This window comes from Coptis chinensis, chromosome 9 (genome assembly GCF_015680905.1).
Source record: "Coptis chinensis isolate HL-2020 chromosome 9, ASM1568090v1, whole genome shotgun sequence".
In the NCBI taxonomy this organism is placed as follows: domain Eukaryota; kingdom Viridiplantae; phylum Streptophyta; class Magnoliopsida; order Ranunculales; family Ranunculaceae; genus Coptis; species Coptis chinensis.
In genome coordinates, this window is record NC_141464.1 from 22,958,196 (window position 1) to 22,975,638 (window position 17,443).

Here is a 17,443-nt window from a genome sequence, read left to right on the forward strand (position 1 = left end):
CGCTTCTTTAAGAAAACATAAAACCAAATGATAAATAGGCTTTTAAGTTCACGGGCCAATACAAATAATAATCCGCGGAGCGAACATTTTGGGAGGGGGGGGGTATGTGGACAAAAACTAACTTGGTTGGTGTCTGTCTGTCCTCATCTCTTCCATTCTGTTTTTTCTTTTTGTCTCTCTCACTCTCTTTTTTCCTCTTCCTCTCCAGACACTCTAAATCTCCACTCCTCCATCTTCCTCTCCCACTCCGTTCACCCCCACTGTTTAGCAGTATACTAGTTCTACCTTGGGCATGTTTTAGTCCATGGGCCGTGTCTTTAACATTTCAGTCTGGCCTTCAACATCAACATTTCAGTCTAAGAAAAAACCAAAACCGAAGTTGGCATTCACATTATTTGGGCGGGAGATAAAATAAGATGAGTTCGTCCGAGGCAGACGTAGCTGATCTAGTGTGTCAACTAGACAACGTACAAGGCATGGTCGATGCTCTCTCCTCCGTCCGATGGAAACGACATCAGGTGGTGGTCCACCCACTCTCTTTAATAATAATCAAAACACATTTCTGAAATATTATTATTATATTAATCAGGACTCTGTTGTGGAGCTATCTGAGCATGGGATAGTACTAATTGTCGAAGAATCTGGTTGCCTTCAAGCCAAAGTCTATCTAAAGAAAGAGGTATATACTAAACACTTTTGTCCATCTGGCATGCATTTCTTCAAACAGTTGTTGACCTTTTTTTTTTAAATTTGTTGTAGCTATTTGTTAGTTATGAATATAGAGCTGAAGGAAGGCCAAGGTTTGGTATAAGTTTGGGACTATTTGTTGATTGCTTGAACACTTTTTATGTACCTGGCCGTGCTAGCACCACGATCGAAATCTCTTATCCGGGTCCCGATATGCAACTCCTTCTCAAGTATGTAGGTTTCTTCACTCACCTAGTTTAGTACTGTTATTTAAGAATCATAACGCGTGTTTTACACATTATCATAAGTTGTTAGCTATGCAGTTTGGAGTGGCAATTAGGTGGTAGAGGGTAACAAATGACTTACGGGCTATTGTTGGTTTGTAAGTTGTTAACTGGGTGTGTGTTTAATGGATGGAAATCTAAAAGGGGAGTGTAATTGTTCAATTTCATGATACGTAGAAAAATTCCCCGTCTCGGGAATAACAAATTCGTTAAACTCCTTTTTCTCTGACCACAGTGGCAATACACATGAAACTCCGTAGATGGTGATATGATGAATCTATGAAAACATATTACAGATTCAATTAAGTTGTAGATTTATGGGTCGACTTTCTGACAGACCAGATCCTAAAGCACCAAAGGTACAACTTGAAATGCATTCAATACTGTTAATGGTCATAAACTGTCTTTGTTAAGTTTACGAAGAAAAGAAAAAGGAAGGTTTAATGCCCTACATGACTAATTCCCTAGATTTGTAGCCTACACAGTTCAGCAAGCAGGGTAAAATTCTAATCAAGTGAGCGGAGAGAACATTTTTGGGCCTGGGGGGGGGGGTCTAGAATGTCACATGACTCACTGTTTGTCTGATTGCCTCTATTTTCTCTCAAAACTCTCGTCTCTGCTTCAAAACTTCTCTCTCTCGACTCTCAATACCACTTCATCTCCCTCTATCTCTCTCATACTCTTCATCTCTCTCAATTACTTGTGTGGAAATTCACCCAGCATGACTTAACTTCCACCATCTTCTCGCTGGTGGAATAGATGCTGATTGTGAACTGATTTTGAGGGAAAATATCATGAAGAATATCAAAGTCGGTCTTGGATGCAAAGTTGGTTTTGGCCATGGATTTGGTGTTGGTAATTATCCAATCAGTGGGACTGAATAATTTGAAGAGCAATATAGGGAATACTTTTGTGATCTTGTTGCGCCCATTGACACTCTTGCTCAAGACTAGGTCAGAAAACAAAGATGCCCTTCGAGTTTTCTTATTTCAGTTGTTTCTAATGATATTTCTTTGTTGGTGACAAAAATAGAGTATCGTTGTCTGAATTTTAGCCTCTTTTATATTATTTTGGGTGTGTCACTTTGTCGGTGATGAAACAATAAACCCCTTTGATCGAGTTTATTTCATCGTATTAGTATAGTCATTTTAATTGGGTTGCGGATATATTTGTTGTCTTATTGATTGGGTTTGGACTTATCCTTCTTTAATTTTAATATAGTAGGCTTCTTAGATCTAAAGGAAAATAAAGATGGACAACCATTACTACTGGTCTGGTCCGCTTAATACAGGAGTTATGATGCATAGTTTACATGTATGTTAACTCTGCGCTGATGTATATCTGAGCTTCAAATATAGATGGTACCGTGTTAAAGTGAGATGCATGCTTATTTGTTGGATAGAATGATAGTCATGAGAGCCTGATTAATTAAGATTACCTTGCATGACGTTTCTTACACTTGCATGCTTAATGCAACCTGGCAAGGAGGACTCCTGCTTCCTAGTTTAGACCAAATAGTGCACCTAGGCTTGTCACTGCATGGGTAACAACTCAAGGGCTCCAATGCAACTTCTAGACGGTGGTGATACACTATATCATTTCATAGTCAAAGTTTTTTATAACTTGCGTCTTTGTAACAGTGGGTGGCCAGTGGCCACTAGCCAATATAGAAGGATTGCTCTATAACATCATAACTTCTTCAATTGATTTTAGTTGCATGTGTTATAATTTTCTTCATTTGTTAAAACTTAAAACTTAACGTTCATGTGTTTGATACTTTGATTCATTTCGTTTTCATTATTTTTATATCGGTTACGGATGTCCCCTTCCCCCCACCCGTAATGTTAGTGTTGGTGGTTACATAGGAGCATTTGCTATGTGTTTCACATTGCTGAAACAATATCATTAAAGCAGTTTTGTTCCTTGCAGCACTAGTTTTCGGTTCAAGTCTATGTAAGCGTGGAATATTTTAGCAGTCATTTCTTGTACTTTCACTGTTTCTTGGATGTGAAATATTTTATCGAGTTGCACATACACGCATAACAACATCAGTAAACCATGGGACTCGAAGATGAATATTTGCAATGGTGAGTCCAACCCTCAAAGACTTGCATGGAAACATTTGTTACCATTGAACTTGATAAAAAGTAATAAAAAAATAGCAATAATAAAAAAATAACTACAAAAAAGTAAGGGCTATTTAGTTTTTGGGCCACTTTTTAATCGGATAATTTGCAGTTGGTCACCAATTGATCGTTTATTTGCGTTTGGGCCAAAATTGACGGTTGACTGCGTTGACTTTGAATTGACCGTCTTGTTCTATCTATAATTTCCTTAAAATGGCTAAAATGTTCTGTACATGCCATACACGTGACTTACTTGTGGACCAAACGCAAATATTACTATTAATAGTATGACCAAATACTAAAAATTCTAAGTAATAGTCATACACACAAAATCTAAGATTTGATTCAATGGTCATATATATAAGAATCTTTTTGTGACCACAACTTAACCAAGTTACATCATGCATCTAAGCCAAGTTAATCAAAAAATTTATCGAAAAAAAAAAAAAAAAAAAAAAACCAAGTTAATTAACATACACACGCAAATACGACCCAAAAGTGATGGGGGGAAGCAAAACAAAATGCATATTATTAATTTTTGCATAATTGTACGAATTAAATAGTCTCGATCATTACACAAATTATTTTGTAATAGGAGCAAAACGAAACTTTACAAATATTATTATGAACACATTTGGCATTGTCATAATTCAATTGCTATACTTAGAAGTTAGAAGGTGTTTGCTTTTCATTAGCTTTTATACTAAAATAATTGTAAGATATTGTTCAAATTGGACTATTTCAAGCCTAAATTTGAACAAGATTCTTACATCTATATAAAGATGACCGATTGTAGAACACCTTGTACGATTTATTACCAATGTTAGTCATGGGGCTGAACAATCTATTGTTGATTCAATTGCTATCATTAGGTATAAATTAGAATATAATAAATGTTTGTAAAAGAGATCGAGTGAATATTTGAGTGGGCAGTTTATCCAATTAGAGAGTTTTAACTTTCAAGGAGGCGGTGGTGAACTTATGCTAATGGGAGAGGTGGAAGAATAGAGGGATATAATAGATAATATAATTTTTTAAGGGTGAGTTTATAAACGTAACAATGGGAGAATATTAACACTCTAAAATTATTATTTAATGGTACCAAAAACATAAAATTGTACACCCCAATTAGCAGCTAATTTTATGTCAATTTAGAGTTGGTTATTGTATTTAGGGTCAATTATCAATTATATGAAAGATGCATCATAATTATTAGAGCATACAATCGGAATTAGAACAAATTTAGGCGTTTTATTAAATGCCCAAGTCTTATCTCAAAATTAGGGTTTGGCCCCAAACTTTAACTGTAAATTAGAGTTTGGTCCTAAGGGTAAATATGTCAATATATAAAATATGGATGGGTAATCATCAATTTTGGCCTAAATGCAAATAAACGGTCAATTGGTGACCAACTGCAAATTATTCAATTAAAAAGTGGCCCAAAAACTAAATAGCCCAAAAAGTAAAGCTACGATGTAACACTATAACGCATTAACCCATGCTCCACTCACGCACACTGCTATGCAGTGATTCTAGTTATTCTGTAGACCCTTTTTTCACTGATTAACAATGTCTGATGCACTTAATCCGTCAATTCTATCTTTGTATTCGTTCTGCATGGGTTTATTCTGTAGACGCTTTTTTCACTGATTTAACAATGTCTAATGCACTTAATCCGTCAATTCTATCGTTGTATTCGTTCTGCAAGGGTTTGTGCAATTAAGAAGATCGCAATCTAAAGTTATTTATATTTAAGCTTTGCATTCTGTATCCGTTTGTTAATAGTGTTTCATAAAACTCAACTGTAAAATGTTCTCGTGGAACCAGGTCTGTTGATTTGCCAGATCCTTGCATATATGCAGAGATTAGGACCAGGATCCCTGATACCATTTCATGGGATTATAATTTTGAACCAGCAGGAAGTACCCCACTAAGCTTTACTGTTAAGGTAGATTTTCTCATTCTAGACTTTGGTTCCTTTGAAGGATGGACCCATTGTGTGCTCTTCAACTGACTATAGTGAAGTACTGATGTTCAGTCTGCAGCTCTAAAGGAAGCCATAGATGATCTTGAATGGCCGGGTTCAAGCATCCAAATAGTTATGCAACCAGACCCCCCTTGTGTTACATTTAGAGGTGAAGGCCATGGTGATTTACAGGTAACGAATGATACTTCTTGTTTATAGCCGAACGTAAGTCAATGGAATTCAGTTCTCACTTTTTGATGTCTTCTCGAATACTTTTGCAGATAGACTTCATGTATTATGCGAACACTGATCTTTTAATTGGATTCCAATGTGATCACATGGTCTCTTATAGGTAGTCCCAATTGCATTACATCTCACATATATAATCTATAACTTAAACCTAATTTGTCAATTCTTCCCTTTATGTGACCAGATATAAGTACAAATTCCTCCGTGCAACAACTTCAAACATTCCTAGCAGTGTTATAAAGGATAACAGGGGAAGCAAATTGACCATTGGCAGAGGAGGAATGTTGAAAGTTCAGCACCTAGTGTCAGTTGCAAGACCATCAAATCAGCATTCCTATATTGATTCTGCTGCATATCAGCAACCTAGTCGGATTGCGTACATAGAGTTTTTTGTCAAACCAGAGGTTGACGAAGAGCCTGTAAACGATTCATAATCTCAGTAGTAGCTCATTCAAAAGTATTGACACTCAGATGTTTGTTAAACTTCTCATGGTTAACTACTGTTCTTTAGATCTTATCCCCAAGTTTACAAGGTACTCTTTTGTAGATCTTATCCCCAAAACTACCGTTCTGTCAAAACAAGAAGCACACAGCATTCTATATTGACGTAATGGTATCTTCAGACGATATTAACGGACGGCGTCATTTGTTGTATGTATTTAATTTAACTAAACTTCATACAAAATCAGAGTAATGATTGTGGCGAAAAAAAGTACCTGCCACTGACAGTTTCAAATTTTTGATACGATGTCGTGCCTCACTAGTGCCACAATTTTACGAAGTCCTTATACCAAGCCCTCAACCAAACTTGACATGGCATAGGTATCAAGGATTTTGGTTGCACTTTTTTATGAGCAAAGCACTTAATATAGGAAACGAGCGACCCAGAGTAATAACTGATGCAGCATATGTTACTTAGTGTTACATTCAACTAACGGCTATATTCACATAGCAAGATCCCCAGGTTTGGTTGCCTCTTCAGCACCCTTCTTCCACCCCATAGACTTTTTCTTCATTTCTGTACCTTCCATCAACTCTCTCACAAGTCCCTCGACTTCATCTCTTTTAACATTTCTGTCTATCTCCATGCCTATACCCCAGTGAAAACAAGCATTCCTGCAGTTGGTCGGTTGCTCTTTCTATAATCACCGTTTTTTTTCTCTCTCTGAATTGTTTCGATTAGCTATAGTTTCTTTTGCTTATGAACTTTCCGGTATCACTGATCTTCAAGAAATAGCTCTTCTTTCAGTGAAGGAGCTATCCATTGTATCTGAATGTAAGTGATGTCGACAGATCATTATCCTGTCTCTGCGCCAAAATTCCCTTTTCTTTCATTTTTGTGATCATCTCCCTCAACAACTCAGGCACCAATTCATGTAATATCAATTCACAGTTATCCCTTAATTCGGCTTTCATACATGTATCCATCCTCCTCAACACTCCCAATCAAAATGTTCGGAATCCTGGACTCTCGGCTAATGGCCTAAGGCATTGCAAGAATCCCTCTTTCAGCAGATCCATGCCTAACTTTAGTGTTGCCACCATGCTTGTCACCTCCTTCACTGATTCTACCGGCGATGTGCTCCTGTCCCTTTCTGAGTCGTGCCTCCGGTGCTGTTACTTTGAAGTAATTAGAGTGCTCAAAGCAAGCCCAAGCAAGCACTGTATACATTAGTATGGGATATCATCATAGAATTTGGGTCTTATTACGTTGGCCTTAGGGATCGGAGTAATGATTAATCGAGACAGTCCGGGCATTAGTTTTTCATAGTCAAAGGTGAAATTCTTGGATTTATAAAAGACGAACCATTGTGAAAGTTGCCAAAGATGTTTTCATTAATCAAGAACGAAAGTTGGGGGCTCGAAGATGATCCAGATACCGTCCTAGTCTCAACCATAAACGATGCCGACCAAGGATCAGCGGATCTTACTTGTAGTGATCAAGTGTGTTTGAATGGGTGAAGCACTTGTATTTGAAGATTGAATTATGATTTGATATAAATTGACTAAAGCTTTATTGATCTCTAATGGTGGTTACAAGAATCACTCTGTTTCTCTCTTTCTCTCTCCAATTTACAATGTTTTTTGCGGGGGAAAAGATAATGAATCCTTTCTTCTGAACCAGTCTTTATATAGTGTTTCCAACTAGCTTTGACCTAATCAGATCACGATGCGTGTCCATTCTTCTTCTTCCTTCTTTTCTTCTCGCTCATACCTGCAACATTCAACATGTATGGAGATATCTCAATATTTACCAGTATATCTAAGCTTGAAATATTAGATGGCGATATTTTTCCACGACATCGCCCCCTCTCGAAACTTTTAATGTTTCCCGCTCTGAAAATTGAATGTTTCGAGAAGAAAAAGATGATAGACATTTAAAATAATAAAACTTTATTTAAAAACGAAATAGTTGCGTCTGGAAGTTGAAAAGACTCCTAAACTCGCGAGTATATAAACCTCGCAGTCACTTTCTCTTTCTTCACTTTTTTAGAAAATCTCAAAAAACAACAAACAAACATCGCCATTAACAAACACACATAGCTATCTTCTCCAGGTTTTTTTTTTTTTTGAAGGTTAAGCTAGGGTTAGGCAGACCCTCACCTGTATTAAGAAACCAATTAACCTAGTGTACAGCCTATTGGCTACCTCCTCTTTTACAATAATATCACTTTGAAGATCAAGAGGAGGTACAAAATACACTACATTCTCTTCTAAACACTTACCTAACGTAGCTAGATGATCAGCAAGCCTATTTGTCTCCCTATAAACATGTATAAAAGAGATAATCTCAAAAAGAGAACACAAGCATTGAATGCTCAAAACAAGATTGAGGTAGTACTAAGGGGGGGGCTTCAACCTTGTTAATGCACTTGATTGCATGTAAAGAGTCTGAGGCCACCACCACTTTCTTGAATTCTTTCATAATGCCTCCTTCTAGTCTAGTTCTGATAGTCAATAGCTCTTGAGTGAGTATGCATTTAGTCGAGTTACTTCCATTGAATGCAAGCAGCATTTCTCCTGCATGGTCTCTGATTGCACCACCTATACCGGCTGAGTCCTCTGTTATAGATCCATATGTATTAAGCTTTACAATATCCTGATCAGGCTTTACCCACATACATTCAATATTTTCCTTCGGTCTCATCTCAACTTGCAGCCCCAATCTTTGAATAAGAGCTCTAGTTAGAGCCGAATCGATGATCAGATTCAAATGACATGTAAATAGAATTTGAGATCTCTCGAGTAATCGCCCCTCTACACATTAGGTGGACATCTAGCATTACTAAATCTCTCGTTGTTTCTTTCATTCCATATATAGTTAATAAGCTGCATACATACATACACTTTGTAGACTTCTGCTACCTCATTCTTCTTTTCAAAGATAATTTTAGTATACTAGACCATTCTCTGTTAGAGTTTGTTTCATCGACCACTATACCAATGGTATTCTTGATGCCCTTCCAAACTTCTTTGGAGTATACACACCGGAAAAATAAGTGTTTAGTATTCTCCCTCTCCAGTTACAAAGGCAAAGATAAGGAATGACTCAAGACCTTCTTCTTTATCAAGTTTATCCCCGTGTTGGCAAGCTCCCGAGAAAATTTGCCAGCATGAGAATGAATGTTTAGGGATTACCCATTTACCCCATGCCAATCTGCCCCAAGACACCTTTGCAGCTGTTTTCTTTAATGCCTTATAAGCTGAACTTGAAGTAAACTTCCCTGTCAGATTTGGTGTCCACATGATTGTATCCTTATCTATGTGACTCTTAATGGGTGTATCCATTATAGTCTTCTTTATCTCTGCATCTGAAAGTAGTTCAACTAAATGGTTCCACTTCCCATTTGTGATAAGGACATCCACTTTAGAATCGATATGAAATTGCCATGCCATAGTAGCTACTTGATTATGCAACAAAGCACCATCTATACACCACGGGTCATGCCATAAGAATGTATCTTTTCCCGTAGCAATTCTCACCCTTGTATATTTTGCTGCAAACTTCCTTGTCTTCAAAACATGTCTCCAAACCCATGAACAGTCTGTTGGGATTTGCATAGTCCAAAAATATTTATTCTTGCTTTGCTGCTGCCAAATCCAGTTCACCCACATACTATCTTCTTTAGAAGCCACCTTGAACACAAGACCACAATAAGAGGCCTTATTCCACCTGTATAAATCAGTAACACCTAGTCCTCTAGTCCTCCCTCATCCTTTGATAGGCAAATAGTACTCAAACTAGCTTGATGCATTTTATTCTCCATAGAAGGACCACTCCATAGAAATCTAGCACACATTTTTGACACTTGATCAAGAACAGTTTTGGGAATAATAAAAGTCCGAGACCAGTAAACATGAAAAGAACTTAATACAAAGTGTATGAGTTGAAGTTTCCCAGCATGAGACAAAGACCTTGCCTTCCAACTAGTTATCTTGCTAGAAACCCTTTCTACTAAAGGCTGACATTCATGAATACCTAATCTCGATGCAATTAGAGGGACACCAAGATAAGTAATAGGGGGATAGACTAGTTCAATACCAATCAATTCTGCCAAAGCTTTTGCATCATCTTTTGATAGGCCACCCACCAGAATAGTGGTCTTGGATTTATTCATTGCAAGGCCTGTTGCTTCAGAGAAATGTTTTAGAACTTCCATGATAGCAAGGACCGAATCAGTTTGTTCCCTTGCAAATACTAGAATATCGTCTGCAAAGCACAAATGTGAGATTTGCACTTTCTTGCATTTGGGATGCATTATGATCTTCTTAGACTCAATACCCTCTTTCAATAAACAACCCAACACTTCCATGATCAAAACAAACATATAGGGTGAGAGGGGGTCACCTTGCCTGAGTCCCCTCCTAGGAAAAAAAAATCCTTCAACTGTGCCATTTATCAAAACTGAATAATTTGGTGATGATATGCATACCTATATCCACTGAATTAGTTTTGAGGGGAACTGGAATCTTTTCAGCATGCACACTATAGCCCTCCAACTCACCATGTCATATGCCTTCTTAAGATAACCTTTAACAGAGCATCTTGGTGAAATCCTGTGCCTACTATAGTTCCTCAACAATTCATGAGAAAGCAACAAATTGTCCTGAATGCTGTTTGACAAGGGTCAATTCTCTCTTCAATAAAAGGTTTTAATCTATTAGTAATTACCTTAGTAATACACCTATAAATGATATTACAGCAAGCAATAGGTCTATATTCCTCCACCTTGCTTAGATTCTGAACTTTCGGAATAAGGCACAAAAGAGTAGCATTCACCCCTCTTGGTAACTTGTTCGTCACAAAAAAATTACTAATGGGATTGGTAAAATCTGCTTCTATCACACTCCAACAATGCTTAAAGTAAAAGGTAGTGAAACCATTAGGTCCAGGTGACTTGTTATCTCCCATACTGAATAGAGCCATTTTAATCTCAGCTTCGATAACTTCTTGCTATGTCAGAAGTGATTACATTTCTCACGTGTAGTTCCTCAAAGAAACTATCATCCACTTGTAACTCAGCTTCAGTGCCCATCATGCTTTTAAAAAAACCCAAAAAATTATTAACAACTTTTGCATGAGTACTCAACTTGTCCCTTCTCTGATTTGTAATGGACCATATATAATTTCTACTCTTTCTTTCCTTGATGGAGTTGTGAAAATATGTCGTACCTCTGTCTCCCATTGTATACCAGTCACAATTTGATTTTTGCTTCAGTTCTTGTTCTTCAGCTCTTGCTAGTATACCATACATCTTCATGGATTCCCTTTCCTGCCTCGCTAAATTAGAATCAAGAGGATTTGCTTGAATCAACTATTGTAGTGTAAACAATTCCACTCTAGCTTTGTCCACCCTTGCAGAAATATTAATATAGTACTTCTTCGACCATCCCTTGAGCTTCACCTTAAGTATCTTGAGTTTTTCCATAAGCACATACATAGGATTTGAATAAACTCTATGATTCCACACTTCAATAAGTAGATCATTGAATTCAGGATGGTGTACCCATGAATTAAAGAATCTAAAAGGTCCTTATTTCTTTGAGTAGTCCCTCCATGACACCAGAATAGGGCAGTGATCAGCGATTCCATGAGGTAGGAATTCTGCCTCGGTTGCAGAAAAGGATGACATCCATACACTATTTGTTAGACATCTATCAATCTTTGACATGATTCTCTTGTTACCATTGGAATTATTAGACCATGTGTAAAAGAAGCCAGAGGATTTCAAATCGGACAATCCTGCACATTGTAGGCAATTTGCAAAGTCTACTATCTCCCTTAGATGTACCATATCACATCCTATCCTCTCATTAGAGTGAAGCACATTGTTAAAATCCCCAATAACGAACCAAGCATTACTGTTGATATTAGGGGAGTTAACTATATCATTCTAAATATTAAGTCTATCAAAACTAGCATTACTAGCATACACCATTGTCATCATATAAATCATCGAAGTAGGCAGGTAAGTTACTTTACAGTGGATAAATTGGTCACTTTCTTTTAGTTTCTGAATAGCAAATAGAGATGGCTCCCAGCAGATCCAAATTCTTCCACTAGTACACTTGTTATAATTTTCCAAAAAGTTCCAACCCGGACAACAAATATTCCTTATTTTGTCAAAATTCTCATTCTTAACTTTAGTTTCTAGCAATGCAAAAATACCCAAATGCTTACTAACTTTAACCTTGTTCACTTCTGCAGCCTTGTAGAGGTCATTAATACCCGCACATTCCATACACACACTGGATCCATCTAATGTTTGGATTTAGACCCCTTAGGTCTCCCCCTACGCTTCTTGGTGGTCTCAACCCAACCAGAATCTTGGTCTAGTATCTCTTGATGTGACCTATTTTTGATTTTCAATATACCCCTTGGTGGAGTAACTTCTATAACAACTACTAAGCCCTCTTCAACACCTTGATCATCTGAGAAGTGATCAGTTTCACTGACAGTACCTGATTCATCTACGGTATCAAAGTCCTCATCAATGAGGCTATGGTTGTCCTTGTCTTGAATGTACTTCCTACCTTGAAGATCCTCAACAACTGAGTCAATCAGTACAGGGACTAAAACCTCATCAGTAATAGTGCCAGATTGTGCTTGATACACCACTATAGGCCCTTGTTCAGTTATTACTACTGGGTGTTCTTGTTCGGTTGTTAAGTCTTTAATCACTATGGTATTCTCCCAGATAGATCTGACGCCATTGGTAGGTGCTTCTTTAAACAATTCAATCTCCAAACATGGAGATGATGTTGTAGTCTCCACACCAATCTCATTTCTAAGGGTGCTTGTTTGTCCTGTTTGAAAGTTTGGAACATTAACGTTTATCGCTGCAACTGAGTTCACCACTGGGCTCTCTGCCTCCACACTTGTTGCTTGTTCTTGTTGCACTTGGTGTCAGAGTGTCCAAAAGTCTTACACTTGCTGCACACAGATGGTATCCATGGGTATTCCACTCCCACATTAACTATGATGCCATTTTTTATCTTGAAATCCAATGAGGTAGGAAAAGTGCAGTCGATATACACCTCAATACATATCCTTGCATAGTTTAGTCTTGTTCTATTTTTTGTTGCTTCATCCACACAAATTGGGTTACCAATCATACTGGATGCAAACCCCATACCAGATTTAGTCCACATCTGTTTTGGCAAGTCCATTTTCACCCATATAGGGACAGTTCTAGCTCCTTTCCTTCGTGTTTCGATCTCCTCTGACCAAGGTCTGATAGAAATACTCTGCCAGCAACAAATATTGGTCCTTTCTCAATGACCATCTGTCGATCCTCATCACATCCAAACTTGAAGTAAAAGAAGTCTTTAAATTATCAGCTAACATTTCAAAGTTACCCTTAACTTTCCATTGTTTCTCAAGGATACTTTTTACCATAGGATAGGGAAGCCTATGTTCAATAAAGTATCCAACTAGATAGTTATTCCATATATCATTTCCTTCTTAAAGGATTGCAGATGGCACATCCGCAACACCATTAGTAACTTTAGGGAAGTAACGTTCTAAATTAGGACTAAAAGATGAATCTTTACTCTGCTTAAAAAGTTCATTCCATGATTTCTGAGAAGTAACCCTAACAGAACTTACTTGGTCTAGAATAGGTTGAGTAACTTGCTCATCCGACGATGGAATCATGGTCTCAACTACCATAGTAATGCCATCCACTTCCAGTCAATGGTGGTAGGCCACCGGATTCCTTAGTTAAAGATACCAGAAGAGGCAAAGTTTCTCACCTTCTCTCCAAGAGGCCGAGGTTTGAACCCGAAAAGGAAAAAAAAACGATGGGGAAAAGCCTAATGTACCCTCTCTAAAAATTGCTCTCTAAAAATCGCTCTCAGCTAGTCGATTTAAGCAACTTAGATGTACGTTTGTGGCAAAAGCTCTTCCAAACTTACTCGGTTTTCTTGAGCAGTTTGTGTTTGTTAATCGAAATCACTGTTTTCTAGAGCATTTTGTGGAGTTGAAGCTATTTAGAGTTTCCTCCAGGTTATTGATTAACTCCTAAATGTGCGTTTTATTACCCTTATATTACTACAGTATAACCCTTCTTACGCTTAATAAAAAGATAACTCATAGCTTTTATTATTTTTTTTCCAGTTACATAGAACTTCAGACCACTTATCATAAAAGCTGCATCTTAGCACCAAAAGGAGCCTTAATCACGCTTGTTATAAAGACCAAAAGCTGTTATGAAAAAGTGCTGAAAAATTCAAAGTCAATGGTTAAAGTCAAAGGTCAAAATCAAAGCCCTCAACTCAGAAGACTAGAGATGGAGGCCCTTATCCCAAAATATGACATTCTCAAAAACCTACCTTGGTCAAGAAGAAATCAAAAAGCAAAAGGAAAAACAAAAGCATAAAGCTAAGTGAAGTGTGAGGTGTCTCAAAAGTAATGGAGAAGGGCAAATTAGTAAAAGGCATAAAGTAGGAGTATATAATCTAAAAGTGAATGAGAGAGAAGGTATCCATTGCATTTAGGGTCCAAACCATTTGGTTTGTAGGAGTAGAGAATGCACCTAGACTTAATCTAGTGTCATGTAGGATTTATTTTCTTGTCTAGTTTTTCAATTAAGTCATTTACTTTCTTGTTTTTCAATTCAATCTTGCTCTTGTTTTTACATTTTCTATCAATCAATCAATCTTATTTTTTTGTGTTATTTCTTCAATCAATCATTTCCTTTTATTTGCTTGCAAGTTTATGTCTTTTCAATCTTCAAAACAACTTTAGTTTTCAATGCAAGAAAATGAGGCTCAGCCCCTTGATTCTAATTCGGTTGAGTAAAAACTCCCTCCCATTGACCCATATCACATAACCTCCCTATTATTTAGGTCTTGTTAAATAACCTCCTTACTTTCCAAAAAAGAGATAAAATATGGTATGTTTTTATTTCCCATTTTATTTTATTTCCTTTTTTACCCTTTTGGGATTGAAAATTTCCCGACTATATGTAAATGTATTTGTACATAGTCATATGTATATATGTAAAACTATATTTGCATAGTCATTAGAGCGATAAAACCTTAAATTTACATAGTAACTTTTGGGATTGAAAATTTCTCCCGACACCTGATATAATATATGTAAATGTATTTTTACATAGTCATATATATGTAAAACTATATTTATATAGTCATTGGAGCTATAAAAACTTAAATTTACATAGTAACTTTTGAAATTGAAAATTTTCCGACACCTGACAAAATATATGTAAATGTATTTTTACATGGTCATATATATGTAAAACTATATTTACATAGTCACTAGAACTATGAAAACTTATATTTACATAGTAACTTGATCTATGTAATTTTAAAGTTACACAGTAACTTGACTTATGAAAAATTAAATTTTCATAGAGAAAACAGGTCGATCATAAGTTATGCAAAATTATTTGAAATGAACAATAGCCTAAAAAGATTTCATTTTTGAATTGAAAAAAAACTTAACTTTCATATTCAAAATATTCAAAGAGATTTCATCTTTGAATTGAAAAAGTAGACAATTCTCAGATCCGATTTTGAGTGGAAGAAACAAAATTTCCAAATCTTGATATTGTTTCTCAAATCTAATTTGTTTGGTTGGAGAACAACAAATTTCAAGAGAAATTGATTGAGAGAAAGAAAAGAAGAATTTCGTATTTGAGAAAAATGAAAGAATGAGAGAAAGTGAGAAAGGAAGAATTTTGATTGTTTTGTCATCTTATCTTCTATGTTAATTTGGTTTTGCAGGATATCTAGGGTTTACAAGAAAAGAGGATGCTGCGAGAAGAAAGAGAAAAGATAAATTTGAGATCTAGGGTTTTATGTGTGGGGGTATTTCAGTCAGTTTGGGTATTTTAGAAAAATAGGGGGTTTTATGGGTTAGTACGTAATGAGGGGGTTTTTACATAATGAGGGGATTAAACCCAAAATCTGGTTTTCAATGTTCTTCATAACTTAGAACTAAAAACTTATCCTAACTAAGATCCTACCTTCTTTTCTTCAACTCCCAACAATTCAAACTTTAAACAATCTAGGATGAACCTCACTTCTTACAATCTTTTGAAGTTACTAACACTATTTGCACCTTCAAATGGCCCTACTGTCAGGGATTGAAGGAGCAAGAATGCTTCGTTGAGCATCTAAGGAGGGAAGCATCTTTCTCATCTTTTCACTTCTTGTTTTCCTTGTTTTTTTTTTTTTTTTGTTGTTTTATTGCGTTATTTTTCTCTACTGACTGACTTTTTTCCAATACCAGGTTCAAAAATCAAAATATGGAGAGGAGCTGAAGTTGCTTCCGGGAGACGACGCAACTTGGCTGTGAGCCAGTGACGACCACGCCGGCATTGTCTTGCGATCAGCGGTCCACCTCAAAGACACCGAGCTGGCCAGTTTTTTCCAGATCTAGATGTTTTTCGATGTTGAGTTGATCTAAGAGCCTGAATTTTGTAATAAAGTAGGATAAACCAGTGGAACTTGTTTGTAATAGTTAGAGATAAAAAGAAAAACGAATTTTTTTTAGGAAAAATGGTTGTTGATTGATTTTTGTGGATGAACATGAGTTGAACTTGGTTGAAGCTCAAGGTCTGAGGCAAGTTTTGAATCATAGCCCACATATTTTGAATCAAATTGGTAATCAACACTCTAAGTCTAATTAACTCTAGTTAATATAGATTATCAATCTAAACTAGTTAATCTATTAGATTAGTATATTATTAGTATAGTTTTAAGTTTTGGGCCCTTAAAGGCAAAATTGTTTAATTATCAAAAACCCAACTTGTGGGCTTTTTAAGTGGACCTTTATTGTAACTTAAAACAGGATAAAGCTCGAAAGGTTGGGCCTGATTCTCAGATCACACACCAATCGACGCCACCTTCTCCTCAAGCAACATGTAAGCACGACTTGAGAGGTAAATTCTAAACCTCCTCGAAGCCTAAGTAAGAGGATACCTTGTGTGTTCAAGCATGCTTACGTGATTGTTTGAAATTTAATTTTCAAACTATAATTTACATTTGCACATAAGGCTGAACCCGAGCCACATAACAACCATTGAGAAATCATTCCCCAATATAGGTAAATTGGATGTTGCTTAATTCTTGAAGCCCTCGACAAAAAAAAAAAAAGAATTAAAATCAATTAACTAGAGCCCAAAGTAGCCATGCTCCTCCAGAAAAGGACAAAAATATAGCCACGAGGATTAAGAGTAATCAGTTACCAGATTCCGGTATACCAACTACCTTCCTCACTCCCCTCCCCTAGATTCATCGTGAGTGAGATTCTTGGTAGCACACCACTTGGTGAAGTGACTGCCTACTGATAAACATAAAAAGATAAAGTTTACTTACGAAATGAACGATGAAACTCAAAATGTAAGTAAACTTAAACTTAAATTACGTTGCTAAATTTATCAAAGATTGTTCTACTCTCGATCTATTGAACAGATATAGTGGAATAGAAAGTTCGTTCCACTCCTAGTCCTTCCGCATGCTGTGTTTTCTAGTCTAATTACTCTACTCTAAGTCTAATGAAAGATTTACGAAATGATAACTAGACTACGATACAACTACCCACAAGATGCAACTAGTCGACTATTTAAACAACTATGGGAATACTATGTCGATTCTATGAT

General features: G+C 36.5%; 2 protein-coding genes across 2 annotated transcripts; one reads left to right on the forward strand and one right to left on the reverse strand.

The window, feature by feature from the left end:
- The first annotated feature begins 79 nt into the window (after positions 1-79).
- Positions 80-5,945, forward strand: LOC147475241 (PCNA domain-containing protein). Its single transcript, XM_086583828.1, has 7 exons — positions 80-518; positions 590-679; positions 760-917; positions 4,925-5,045; positions 5,136-5,255; positions 5,345-5,415; positions 5,497-5,945. Exons 1-7 carry the CDS (start codon positions 417-419, stop codon positions 5,744-5,746), a joined length of 912 nt encoding a protein of 303 aa, XP_086439954.1. The 5' UTR covers positions 80-416; the 3' UTR covers positions 5,747-5,945.
- Positions 5,946-8,816: 2,871 nt separating this feature from the next.
- LOC147475242 (uncharacterized) lies at positions 8,817-9,374 on the reverse strand. The gene has a single exon (XM_086585342.1). It carries the CDS (start codon positions 9,372-9,374, stop codon positions 8,817-8,819), a length of 558 nt encoding a protein of 185 aa, XP_086441468.1.
- Positions 9,375-17,443: the final 8,069 nt, after the last annotated feature.